This window comes from Zootermopsis nevadensis, unplaced genomic scaffold (assembly GCF_977971745.1).
Source record: "Zootermopsis nevadensis isolate Lab colony 2312 unplaced genomic scaffold, Znev_1.0 Znev_ptg000013l, whole genome shotgun sequence".
Taxonomy (NCBI): Eukaryota; Metazoa; Arthropoda; class Insecta; order Blattodea; family Termopsidae; genus Zootermopsis; species Zootermopsis nevadensis.
Genome location: NW_028259145.1, coordinates 13,786,303 through 13,800,273, shown reverse-complemented (window position 1 = coordinate 13,800,273; position 13,971 = coordinate 13,786,303). Strand labels below are relative to the sequence as shown.

Genomic DNA, 13,971 nt, shown 5'->3' with positions numbered 1-13,971 from the left:
TTAATGCAATAAAGTTTTGAAACTGTCTCTGTGAAACTTGACGAGAAAAGATCAGTCGTTGTCACGCCGATACACCGACTGACGCTCTCGTAACTTTATCTGTATAAATAGCACAGCAAAACCGAATATCTATCCTAAAAGAAAAAGGGACAGATAGTTCAATAAACTGTACTGAAATGATGGGATTGTTAAAAATGCATTTGCCTTTTTGAACAGTTTTTTTTTGCTGTTTATGACCCTGGCGCCGCACAGTGATTGTTTCAGACATTACATGGTTCCCAAGCAACGTGTTAGATCTGACCTTTTCGGTATACAGCTGGTCAAGTTCTTCTTGCAAGATAGACAGAAATGACGATCAGTATACGAAAATATCTCATGTGTAAGAGGAATAAGGAAGTGCCAGTTTCTTTGGAAGTAGAGACGTTGACATGATCGCCGTCAAACTCCTACAAGAAATTGAAGTAGTATTTTTCAAATCGTTTGAAAAGTAAAGTACAATTCCGAAGAAATAAAAATTAAACGCAGGAAACCACTACAATAGTACTGTGAACCAATTGCTTACTGAAGGCTTTTTGTTGGCAGGACAAGTTAGTTAAGCATTTTATTTTTCTTCTGGTCACTCTGTGCACTATTGTGGTTAGATGGTTCTTGGATTTGACAGAAATTTTATGAACTTTATTAAGTAAAATGATCTGCAATTTTCTATTAAACCGTTAATAGTCTCAATGTATCGCATATGCGAATTACAGAAACGATTAATATTATAAGCAGTATGAACATTTTTACATTTTTCGTCTGAGAGTTTTATATTGTAAAATTTATTTTTTCAAGCCTGAAGGAAAATGGTGTGTCATTTCTGTATTCATGCATCAAATAAAATGTGCAATTGGGGCCAATATTAAAATCGGTTAGACGGATGTAATAAGCAACCAGTATCTCTAACGTAATAATTTAAGCGAATACACACCTGGAGGGCCGTTTACACACAAAATCTGTCTCTTGCCAGGATATATGCATTGCGTTTTAAGTGTACCGGACGAATTTTTTATATCAGTACATTTTTTACAGGCCTGTTTAGAAGTACCTTGTATCATGTTTTATCAAGACCTATGAGAAAGCTCGAAATAAATATATGAATTTTTGCCACAAATAAAATGGCCCTTAAAATAAATTTAACGTCGATTAAACCTAGACACAAGATAACACTCGCGTTGTAGCATTGTCTTAAGCCTGTACAAAATTAAAATAAAACTGTCGAAGGACTCAAAGAATAGGGTGTATGTGCCTAATCATTTAATTAGGTCAGTGAATAAATTGGCCCTCAGATTTAATTAAAACGTAATAATAATTTTAAATAGTGCCGTAATTAGTACTTTATAAAGATGAAATTTTAATAAACCTAAGAGTTAATTGCTTTGCCCTTTTGGTGCACTGAATTACGAATTAAAAGTGGCTCAATAAATGTTGTTATACGAACATGAAAATTATTTTTTTAAAAAATTTAACCAAAACTACAGATTCTTTCAATTGAAGCTCAGACAACGTAATATTTTATTTCGAGAAAATTGTCTAACTTTAGAGTGCTACTTGGTATTGTTGAGCTAAAACGGAAAACTGCGCTTTGTATGCCTTCAGTGAAATACCGACTTATTACAAAATGAGCCGGTTTCGAGAAACAGCGGTCCTCCATTTATCCTCGCCACTGTTTCACGATTTTTGGCGGGTGATCCGATACGTATAACTGTTGCATTCGCCTAAATTTGAGCGTAAATCCCTCATTCCTAATTAGTCGAAATTCGTTTGGTGTTTTTGGTGGTTAAACATGCAGGCAAACAGATTTTAACCCGCAATTATGCGTTCGCGTTACACATTCACACATTGAATGTAATGCCGATAAAATTCAATGTATTATGACTTTTTTAATGTCTTGCCCATTAGCAATGGATTGCTGTTCCTCCATCCACGATTGTTCAGAACTATTGCCAGATCGTCGAACTGCGCAATAAACGTCCTGCTTAACTAGTCATCAAAGAGTGTAGCTGAGTGAGGAAGAAATAGGTCGAGTGAATAAAGTAGAGGGGAGTTTCCTTGGAAACCAATATCGAAATATCGACCCAATAATCGCAAAGACAAAACAGCAAATGGAATGAGAGAGAAAATAAGAAATCAAGATTTAGACCAAACACAAGATCTCTCAAAATCTCAAGAGGATAAACAAGACCAATAACGTTGGATGTGATGTATATATACTCAAAGTAAACAAGAAAAACAATACAAAAATAAGAAAGACTTGAAAGAATACAGGAAGGAATTAGCTGTTGTAAGGAGATTAAGTGAACGGATGAATGAAGAAGTGGATTTGTATTAGGCTTAACAACTTTTCTGCATGGTAGATTTGACTCTATGAAGTCCTACATTTATTCGATTCAAATGTCTCTTCTATGGGTTCTCTGAAGTAAGTATAAGGCCTAGTTGCATATTTCGTCCCTTATCACTTCTCAGCAGCGATGAATACGATTTACTTTTAATGAGAAAGATTATGCCAGTTTTGGGAACTACAATAACAATTCAGTGTTACATTTACAAAGACATTAAGAGCGGATCAAAGTTGCAGAATGTCTACTCCCTAAGTCTTACACTTCACCGCATTATTAGGGTCAAATCAAGGAGTGTGAGAAGCGCATGCAAAATTGTAGTCGGGAAAGCTGCATATGCATTGCGGTTTTGACAATGCTTTCTCTTTAATGCATAAATCGATCGCTACGTACTACGGCCGCGGTAATAATAGAAAGGCTAGTAATGTCGTCAAAGTTTGCAGATGGTAACCTTTTTTGTCAAGTGTAGTTTTATAAGGTAGTAATCATAAATAAACAAGTTTCTTGTCCCAGTACAGTTTCGTTTGTTGTTCTTTATGTCATGTTTTCAGTCAGGTCGATGGTCCGGCTTCTTTTCTTGGTTTTACCTAGAAAGTGAGAAAGAATAAATGTTACACGTAGCAAAATCATAAGGTTGACTACTAACACCACAGCCCACAAATGGACAAGATCCTTAGTTCTAACACCTCCCATCCTCACACCCTACCACCTTATGATCCATTTTAATGTTACCCTCCCATCTCCTCCTCAATATTCCTAGTGGATCGTTTCCAAAACATTTATCCACCACAATTCTGTAAGAATTCGTCTCACCCACCCTTGCTGCATGCTCAGGCCATTGTAACTTTCTAAATTTCTCTGTCGTAAGAGTAAACATGCTTTATGGCCTGTATAAGCTATGAAGTTATTCATCCTTATTCGCAGATATATTTTTCAGGACACTGTATTATTTCTCTCTCGAAGTACACAACATTTCAAACCCACACAAGACAATTGACAATTGTTAAAATTCTTTGTTTGTTCATCCCATTCTTACCTGCTTCGGCAAGTAGCCAGTAAGCTTTTATATCGAATAATAATCCTTTCGAAAATCTCTTCACACATCGTTTGTTCATTGGCATAGCTTGTATTATCCTGTCCGTAGGCCTGCATTACATTTGTCAACATTTTTATATGATTTATTATACTTGTATGTTGTTTATAAATTATTGCTGATTTTGGTTTCTTGTACCTTCAGGTCAGTTTCGTTGTTGGTCTACAGGAACCGCTGTACACATTACCATTACTTTTCTAATGCTTATCGAATATTTTAGCACTCCTATTTCTTATTCAGGAAGCCCAGTGTTCATATCTAGGCCCAGAGACCAGGTACCTTATTGATGTTTTTCGTGATTTTCCTCGGTTCCTCCAACCAAATGTCATGATAATGCCTGAAATTAGACCATGACTGATTTTTCTCCTTTCCATTCTATTATTTGTTGATCACCCTATCATTCGGCGCTATATTCTTGCCTACTGAAAGCGTCGTTAAATATACCACATACATTTACCAGTAGCTGACACGTAACGAATGCGTCAGCTTTATCGTCAATAATTTTATTCGCAAATGGCGTAACTGTGCTATTGCCCTGTTACGTATTACTCATAATTTTTTAGTCGTTTCTTATGCTCGACGCCACCAGATACGAAATCAGTCACTCAGGGATAAAAGTAATGTTACTAAGTAACACTGGTTTTCAACATAGATCAGCCGAGCCTGCTGTGCTGATTATTTCCCCTCTCGGCAGCATTCGACTTGGTGCACTTGTTCGGAAAGCCATGAAAGGGGTTTTATCGTTTTCCTATACTACAGCTCGTCCTACTGCCTTTGATAGCTAAAGCCTAGTTTACCGCCGTCGCACGAATGCCTGAGCATAGCTGCAGTTATTTATGCTTACTATAAATAACTAAATACTTGCCTGGACGCACACCGGTTAGTCAAGACAAGACAGCCCTAGACAGGTTTAGATACGACAGGTCACAAGTCATTTATGGGGAGACGAGCCGTTTACATGCGAATGTTACATATTCATTTTGTTGTAATGGCATATTGCGAATCAAAATTCAGCAGAATACCTTTAAAAAGTTAGAGAGTGAACGCGCAGCGTAAAAATTTTGGTTTGTTTCCCATAACTTGACCTTTGACCTTTAATAATGTTAAGTTAACTGGTAAGTAAGATATCTGAAGATTCCCCATTCTGCTACTTCACCTATCAAAACGCGTGTAGGTTTTCATATTAAGTGCACGTTATTGTGGTCCAGGTTTAACTAAAAGTGGTATGTATAGACAAATTTGAAGTTTCTAATAAAAAGTTTCATTAAAATCTGTTCATTCCCTCTCCATTTAATTCAAGAGCGCGAACGGAACAAAGTGTTTTGATAGGCGGTTTCCAGCTATGCGAACGCACTAAAAGAATAATTGAAAATGACATTTAGATATTACTTGATCCCACTGTACACAACTTTCTCCATTTTTATTCCCGTTCGAGTACCTGCAGAACGTCTATTGGATAATTTTGTTCGTACGTCCTTTCGTTTATGGAAACAATAAATTTGTGCGTGTATTTTAACTGAACGTATGATCGAATTTATTGCCTGATTTATTTTACATTATTAATTTTATGGAATATTTTAATAAGAGCCTAAGTCGATAGGGAAAACATTTGACTCATCGAACACTAATGAATTAATAACTAATATTTTGATGCTGCATATAACTTAAGTTGCACTGTTTTTAAATCGTATCAGTAAAGTCCAAGATACACATTATTTCCTCAGGCATTCCTGTCAGAGCAGGGATTTGACTTACATCAACACCACTGCCCCATTCTGAAAGAATTGTGTTTTCTTTCCTTGCGTTGTTGTCCTTTAACTTCGATCAAAGTGGAATTAAAAGAGTTGAGACTGCAGTTGCAAGGCTACGATTCCATTAGGAAGTTTTGGAAACCACTAATTCAGCGAAAGAGTGAAGCCGCTTCCGTCTTGTTCATTGTGGTAAACCCCCCACCCCACATCGATCCATTGCATGGTAAGTCGCCACACCCAATCCACTGCTCCACGCAACTACAGGACAGACAACGCTCAAACAATTATGGGTAGCCCCGTTATGACGGTAGTGAAATAAAAAGATATTACTAATCAAAACGTAGTCATGATACATTTACAAGGTAAGTTTGATACCACCATTAGACAAATGTGTTAATTCAAAGAACTTAAATGGCTGTTTGTGGAACACTTCATAAGCGACGCATAACAAAAAGAAAATTGTGAATTGTGATACGAACAAATATGGCACTGCTGTGATTAATAAAATATTTATAACTATTCAAAGTAGTAAAATCATTGATCAGATTTCAAAATCTCATAGTGGGCGGGATGTTGGACCGTGTAGTAGATTTCTCTAATGGAAGCAGCAAGGATATCTGAAACGTCTTTAAACTGCTACCAGACTTTACAGAACAAAATCCTAGAAGACAGGTATCTTAATGTAATTGTTGCACTCTGTATATAGACATTATAACTCGATATTTTATGAACACACCAAGTATAAATTTATTTAAATTGTTATCCAATGAACGAGGAAAATTCTAGCTTCTGTTAAACTTATAATAAGTCATACAAATGCCAATAGATTTAAAATGTATGAGTTGAGGTTTTCACGGAAGTGAGTATGAATATTTCTGTATTCTGAGTTGTTGCGCTGTGTAGTCTGGTAGTTGTTAACCAACGTTTCAGAGGTCATATTGCCTCCGTCGCCAGGGCGATGAATCGCAGTATGACCTCTGAAACGTTGGTAAACATCTACCAGACTACACAGCGCAACAACTCAGAATAAAGAAATATTCAGATTTAAAATTCATGAGAGACTAAAAGTGGAATAACTACAAAAAATTCAGCATCGCATGTAAGAAATGTTAAATAAGAACCAACAGTCCATTGGGCATTAATACAATGTAATTCGTCTAGCGCAGAAAGCAGTAACTTTTGGCCATCAACGCTACAGAGTATGCTGATCTAAATGGTCTCATAAACTAAAATTACTCGTAAAATTGCAGCACCTACATGTACGAAGCGTACAAAAATGTAGGCTTATATCTGTTCCACAAGTTTTTAAAGGTTTTAAAAATCCCAATGGCCAAGCCATATGTCAGACCTGGGCGCTGACATTTTACCGCGGATAATCGGGTTCAGTCCCAGGTGACTTTAGGTGAGATTTCGTGATAGACTAAGTGGCACTGGACTAATACTTCCTCCGAGTTATTCGTTTTTCCCCTGTTTTCATCATTATGCCGTTCCTCTATATGCCGTTCCTTTATCTTAGACCCAAAAGGTGTACGATAACCGCGAACAAGCAGCGCGTTAATAACATCCTCGGCCCAGAGTTCGGGGTTTTCCTTCGACTTGGCGCTTGGCCGATCTCGGAGTAAAGGTAGTTCCCAGCCTATTTTCTTGAGATCCATTTTGATAGTATCTCCAGAAGAAAGCCTAGGTGTTCAAAGCGGTCTCTTCCCTTCAGACTTGTCAACCAAAATTTTGTAAATGTTTCTATCTCCCATCCGTCCTACATGTCCGGTCCACCTCAGTTTTCTTTCTATAATTACCATAATAATATTTAAAACGAGTACGGATTATGGATCTCTTCATTGTGTATTTTTTCCCAACCTCCTGGAACGAATTCTCTCTTAGGTTCAAACATTCTACCCAGTTGAAATTGTGTTTGTTCACTTAGATCTCGAGAACGGACAACCGATTTGCATCAAATTTAGCATGCTTAGTCCTTGACATGAGGAAACGTTAATGGGGGTGAGGGTTCAGAACAACGTCAAAGCGTTCAGAGTTCAATTTCCGTGGAGGACGTTTCCTGTAGCTCGGAAACTAGGCACAATAGAAGAAGGGCGCCGAGACCAGAGTTGTTTGCTTCGAAGAGATTACAGAAACAAAGACCAGATTCCCGAAAAATTATCCTGGGTTCAATGTCCATTGAATATGGTTTCTGTAGCTCGGATACTAAGCACAAGAGATCAAGGACGCCATGGCAAAATGTGTTCGTTTCGCAGAGGATGTTACATGAACTAATATCATAAGTTCCAAAACTGCCCTGGGTTTCAATATTGGTGAAGATTTGGGGATTAGGGATATTTTATTTTGTAGCCAAAGCTACGTGCTCCTCAGGATGACATACATGACACACACCAATACACGACGCAGACTCAAGAATCAAGACCTCGAGACAAGACACTAGCAAAGCGACGCCGACTTATAATGCAATCGGTAGCGATCATGAGCCTTGGAAGCCACAAGACACGATGCTAGAACGCCAACGCCGACCGTCGTGACGTCTCTTATCACCAGTCGCCCTACGGCGATATTAGACACCATACGTCATGTAGCCCAGCCTAGGGATGCGATCCACTGCGACGCAGAACTTGCGAGAACTCACAATTCCAAATCAGTCCAATATAACTTTTGAGATTCTATATAAACTATAGCTGGAAAACCGACGGCGTGAATAGACGCCATATTTAGCGTAGATTATCTTTGGGAATACATTTTATACGAACCTGGAAAACGGACGCCAACTCTGAATTTATTGTGTAACATTTGGGGTTTATCACAGCGGTGAGTATGAAGATTTCTGTCTTCTGGGTTGAATCGCCCTGATGACGGAGGCAGTATGACCTCTGAAACGTTGGTAAACATCGACCATACTACACGGCGCAACAACCCAGAAGAAAGAAATCTGAATTTATTATTTGTTACGTTGCTATGTATGAACCTTTTTACAACATTGACCACATAGTGTGTGCCCGATCTCGAGCGTACAGTGAAGATAAAAATAGAAAATCGTGGCCTCGTCAAAGTAGCCGTATTAATGCGCATTACTCTTGAATCATTTATTCTATAAAATGACCTTTAAAACACAGGCCTCGACGGTGACATTTTCTTGTGCGTTATAATATGTTTAGGACTGGCTGACAGTGGCAGTCGCTGTTAATAAAGCTTTATGCTGTCGATTTTCGTCCACTTGGTCACATATTCAAATACCACCTCGAGCGTTTATAAATACACTTTTCAAACATGGGCCTACATACATTCAAATATGTGCGCGTGCGTGTGTGCGTTTACATCACTGAAGATCAATAACAAACTCCATGGAGCAGAGTCCTTCCTTCTTGAGAAGTCACTCAGGTAATCGCCTTTCGTCGTCTTCCCAAGAGCCCGCCACTGAAGCCCATCCTGTAGCAGACGACTTGAGTCCACGCCCTCACACACTATTTATTAAGGCCTTTTATTATTAACATTTCATCTGCGTTTCCCAGTCGGGCTTTTCTATTTGGTTATCTTACTGAAATTTGTTACGCATTTCGCATCGTTACCATGCATGCTACATGTAACGCCCACGTCTGGACGAAACCGTGCGTTCCACGCCCGTTAGAATTAAAAGCCAAGGGGTTCAGGGAGATGGAAGGTGTAGCTACGTAAGGAATTAGCAACTGTTCAATTCATAAACATTATTTACCAGCGGTAATGATTCGTAGTTTGCTGTCTTAGGTAATTAGTTTATTTTTCTTTAACCCGCAATTAGTGACATACGCGAGACGCCTGGTTTGGTTCCGACTACTGGACAGTGGGCTAACACCTCAGTCACTCTAGTCATGAGTTCTCTACTCACAGTCACATGTGTTTTAATGTTTCATCGGAGTTTAATGACGTCTTCAGATTAAACTGCTACAGGAAATAATTCCGAAACAAATCGTATTTTGGCTTCAATGCACAGAAAGATGTTTTACATTCCGAGCGGAGTTGATTTCGTATTTTATCCAAAATTAAATTAGTTTGTACTAGGTTACTGAAGATAATCAGGGTTGTTAAACAACGAAAATCGGAAAATGCACGCAAGTGGTGAGACCGCCTTGTTCTGTTTAATTAATACGTATATATATATATATGTTTAATTGTTATATTTTATAATTTTAATGGAAGTCTGAGAGGCGACACTCAGGCGCCCGTTTGGCCTCGCAGCGACTGGACGACGCTTCAATTTCTTTCAGACGCGCCAATGTGTAATTTAATGCGTGGGAGAAGGAAGGCTTCAAAGTGCCGTGTAGTTGAACAATTTCCTTCTTGCTACTCAGGGTTCCTTCAGTCGTAAGTGTAGTTACAGTTTTTGTGACTGGCATTAAGCACTAGCAGGCTGTAATCTCGAACACACTTTCTGCAAAAATCGTGTTTATGATTTGTATAGTGTACATAATTATGATCGAGCTGATAATTCGTGATTTTTCATGCAATAGATGTAGTTACCCAATAAGCGGCTAGTGTTTCTGGAAACTCTGCTATTACCTTGTTAATTCTATTTAAAACAGTTGATATTAAGCAAGGATGCGCCATAAAATACTCTACCTACTAAATTTTGGTACAAACTGGTATTTTAGACGTACGTATTGACAGGGACGAGGGACAACTCACGAATATTTGCTCCTTGTCTGTTTCTACGAATTATTATAAACTGAAAATTATGCAGGTCTCTGGGAGAAACTGTATAAAATATCAGCGTAATTGATCGCATCGCGTTTTTGTTGTGTGTTCCAACAGAAGTTGACCTCGTGTACCGAGACGTGGAGGGCGGAGTGACGCTGTTCAACGCAGAGAACCTCACCACCAGGGTCCTCATGACCAATTCCACATTTGTAAGTATATTTCACAGGATTTTTGTCAGAAATCTTTCGAGGTGAAACAGGCTCTTATGTCTCTATCTTCCTAACATTATTCAAGTTTTTATTATAACTGTAAGTCTGAGGCTTTGTGTTGAGAACCCTCCGGCAAACTGTATCCTCAGCGAAGCGTCCACGTACTGTTTCTGTGCGAACAATCTTAGTTTAACACTTCGCGTGTGTAAATGAACAACGTCTTCAATATCTTGAGTTCAAATCTTGAGCTTCGCAGACCACGCGACTTTTCGTGTACTGACTCCATTGGATGATTATTATCTCTTCTATAAATCACAGAGATAACATGCACATCGACGATTTCTAATTAAATTCAGAGTAATGAAGTACTGCCATTTCACACTACGTCATCACAAGATTTAACTTTTCTCCTGTTATTAATTTTTAATTGCACTGTGCCCTCTTTAACCTATAGCTAACACGTGGACCTATTGAGACTTACAGGATAAGAGACGCGATTTTTCAGTGTTTCTTGTTTCAGAGGCAGTTGAATGCTTTAGACTTCAGGGTGTCCAGTGACCTCAATTACATACTACTGATACTGGATATCAAAAAGGTAAGTTTCAAAGCAGGTCAGCTACGTTATGCATGTGCCTCTAGAACTACTGCTTGCGTGATGGTAAAATCGCAGTAATTAATAATTATACTGGGGATACTGGGAACGACCCGTTCTTCAAGTGCCTGAGCACTGCGGGTCCCAACTTTTCGTTGGCTTTGATCTGTAGACATTCGGTAGGACTCCTTGGACGAGGGATCGGCCCGTCGCAAGGCCTCTACCTCTACACAGGACAGCACGACACAGAAAAAGGCAGACAAACATTCATGGCTTGAGTGGTATTCGAACCCACGATCCCAGCGGTACAATGCCCACGCCTCAGACTGCGCGGCCACTGCGGACCCCAATTAATAATTATACCCTAACTAACTAATTGTTTAAATCTGTGGAACATAGTCCCTCTTCAGAAGCTAATAACTTCTCAGTTGGTCAGGATATTCCCCGCCTTTTATGAAACCCTAATGTTTATTACTATATCTACAAACTTTTGTCAGTGGACCCTCTCCTGAGACGTATAAATTCATTCTACATCGTCATCGTCGTTCTTTAAGTTCGGTTTTAATTATATTCACCTACCAATGTGTACTTTTCAAAAGTAGTCTCTTCTGGTCAATAACTAAAATTCTGTACGCATTTTACGTAAATTGAATTCATGCTATAACTTATGTTCATAAAGAAATAAGAGACTTGGAAAAACTTGCATATTGAGGTACTTCAGAATTTGTAGTCTACTTTCCACACAGTATTATTACGCTGTTTATGTCGGAAAGGATCAGATGAGCGGAACACGTAGCAAACAATCGGGACATAAGAATTTCGCGAACCTTAGAGGAAATGGTTCGAAATTTCTTGATCTGCTGAAAGACTATAGAATCTCGAAGAAGGTCTGCTTTATGAAGTTAGTTCCACTGCTGTGAACACATCTGTTTGGCTTGTAGAAACGACAGAGTGTGGGTGTTAGGTTGGTAGTGAATTGTAAATTTATAAGGCCTACTTAGAAAATGTTTGACGCTTGTTTCCCGGGCGTAGGGGCGATTACGACATTCCCAGTTGTCAGGGATGTGATTTGACTCATATAACAAAGATAACTCGGTGAATCACGATTACGGTATTTAAAGTATTTTCTTGTACGGAATGTTCCATTTAAAGATTCGCCCTTACTACTACACATAAACCCCTTTACGACGAAACCAACGGCAATATTGAATTCTTGTAGCTGAACTCCGTTGTTGCAGCTGGTACACTGCTTAAAACAGGTACGGCCCCAATTTAAGCTGTTTTGTCGCTTGATGAGCACATTTACAGATGAAAACTTCATAATAATGCCATTACACTATTGTCAAAAAATATGGTGATATTTAAATGACTTGGTTGATTATTGTAAACAATAATGTATTGTAGTATGGGTAGTGTCATATTGCTGTCGCCTGTAAGCCATATAGGCCTATACATGAACACAGAGCACTGGAACGTGTGTTTGTTAGGACGCAGAACATATTCTCTCAGACTTGTTCTGTCGTCCTCTTGGTTACGAATCTTAATCCGTATCTTGACAAAACATGGCACAAACGACTAAGTAGTGACTTACAATTCAAAGAACATTATCTGTGTGTTCTTACAAAATGCTGCAAATTGTCGATATGTATCAAATATAATTTTCGAGTCGTTGTTTCTGCGAGTGTTTTTCTTGGCGAATACAGAAGACAGAATAAGCACACTTTCATTATTTATAACGACAAAATACTTTTGATTTGAGTAGACGTAAAGAAATGAACAACTTGGACTAGAAACATATGCTTTTCTCCATCACGACCCAACAATTATTCCTCGCGACCCATCGGTTGGCAAACACTGTAATATCTCGTGGACATTTGTTCCAAAAGGCAAGAGGAACCGGGTAATTAAATTTTTGAACTGTGAATTAATGTCGTTTTGGGGTGTTTTCAGAGTGTTCTGACCCATTACATTTTTTGTTTGATTCCTCCAGGTGTTCAGGCATTCCTACGAGGCCCGGTACTTCATCTTCGAAGTGCAGACTTCGTGAGTAAACACACGCATTCCACTGAGTGCACTTAATATTCTTAGGGAATGCTATAGTACAGAGAAACGGCATCTGCCTGCTTACTCGTAAAGTTGTCAGTATTAGTTTGTATTAGCTAGATATAAACACATAAGTGGTTGCATTTGTGCAGTGCATACATAAACATGTATTTTGTTTGATTTCACATCTTATGTGTAAGCAGTGGCGTTAAGGAAATGGTAGGTCACTATGTTTTTCAGATCGGTCGTAGGACTCAAGAAGGCTGATCCCCATACTAGGGATTCCAGAATTCGAATATATAACTTATCAAACAATCCACTAGTGACAGTAGAAGTTGTGTACACCGTGTTCAAATATGTTATTAACATTAGATTCGGTCTAAATAAAACGACTTTAGTTTTAAAATTGACCGTCTGTGTAAAACAGATTTGTCCTTCCCTAGTTGATTTTAAAATATATTTATTGGTTACACTTTAAAATAAGTTGATACCCTGAACGTGGAGTATGTGACGATTCCAGGAAGGTCAGAGGATCGGATCAGATCAGAAATATGTAAGTTCACGAATCACAGTGTAGGCATGTTGAAATAGTTCAGAGTGTTCACCACAACAATTATCATGTTATTTCTTGATTTCCTGGATACTTTACGGCCTACAGTGATTTGATAAATCACCTTGAAACTAATCTCTTTTCTAATGTAGATCATTAATAAAAAACCTTGTGTTGATACCGCTCAATAATTGGAAATTAAATCTGTAAATTAGTATTAAGATATAATAATATTATACAGACACTTCTTTGTGACGACAAAATAACTTTGTTCTAAAAGCAACGTTAGAAGACTCTTTTTATGTGAGGTGAAATAGCTTTGATGTATTCAACACAAGAAAACGCCAAACAGAACAGGTCCTTACTGAAAACGCCAGGCTTAAGAGTCGAACTTTTAACTCGTATTTATTACTCGTTTGATTTAAAATTCTAATCTATAGTTTGCTGTAGAGTTTCTTTGGTAAAGTTTGTATATTTAAATATAATAACAGCTTGGAAAGACGTGTTCAGTTATTTTACACATTAGCACGTCGTAAAAAGCACGGAATTTTACATTTGAACGTCTTTACTTCAAGTTTATTGTAACGTGGTCCTAGGTGGATACCTCCCTCTTTAGCCATGCTGACATTTGCTTCTTTAGTCTTAAGACGCGTATCCTGAAATTCAGCGTGTTCTTGGATT

At 38.3% G+C, this 13,971-nt stretch overlaps 1 protein-coding gene across 8 annotated transcripts in view; it reads left to right on the top strand.

Moving 5' to 3' along the window:
- The window catches only part of LOC110836907 (dipeptidyl peptidase 4), a 230,144-nt gene that overhangs the window by 190,142 nt on the left and 26,031 nt on the right, over nucleotides 1-13,971 (top strand). For all 8 annotated transcript variants that reach the window (XR_015535136.1, XM_087348681.1, XM_087348678.1 and 5 more), the window contains 3 exons: nucleotides 10,011-10,105; nucleotides 10,626-10,700; nucleotides 12,688-12,740. Coding sequence is in view for 7 of the 8 variants with exons in the window: in XM_087348681.1 (XP_087204807.1) it covers nucleotides 10,011-10,105; nucleotides 10,626-10,700; nucleotides 12,688-12,740 (223 nt within the window). In the remaining variant the exon portion in view is untranslated. The remainder of the gene's footprint in view (nucleotides 1-10,010; nucleotides 10,106-10,625; nucleotides 10,701-12,687; nucleotides 12,741-13,971) is intronic.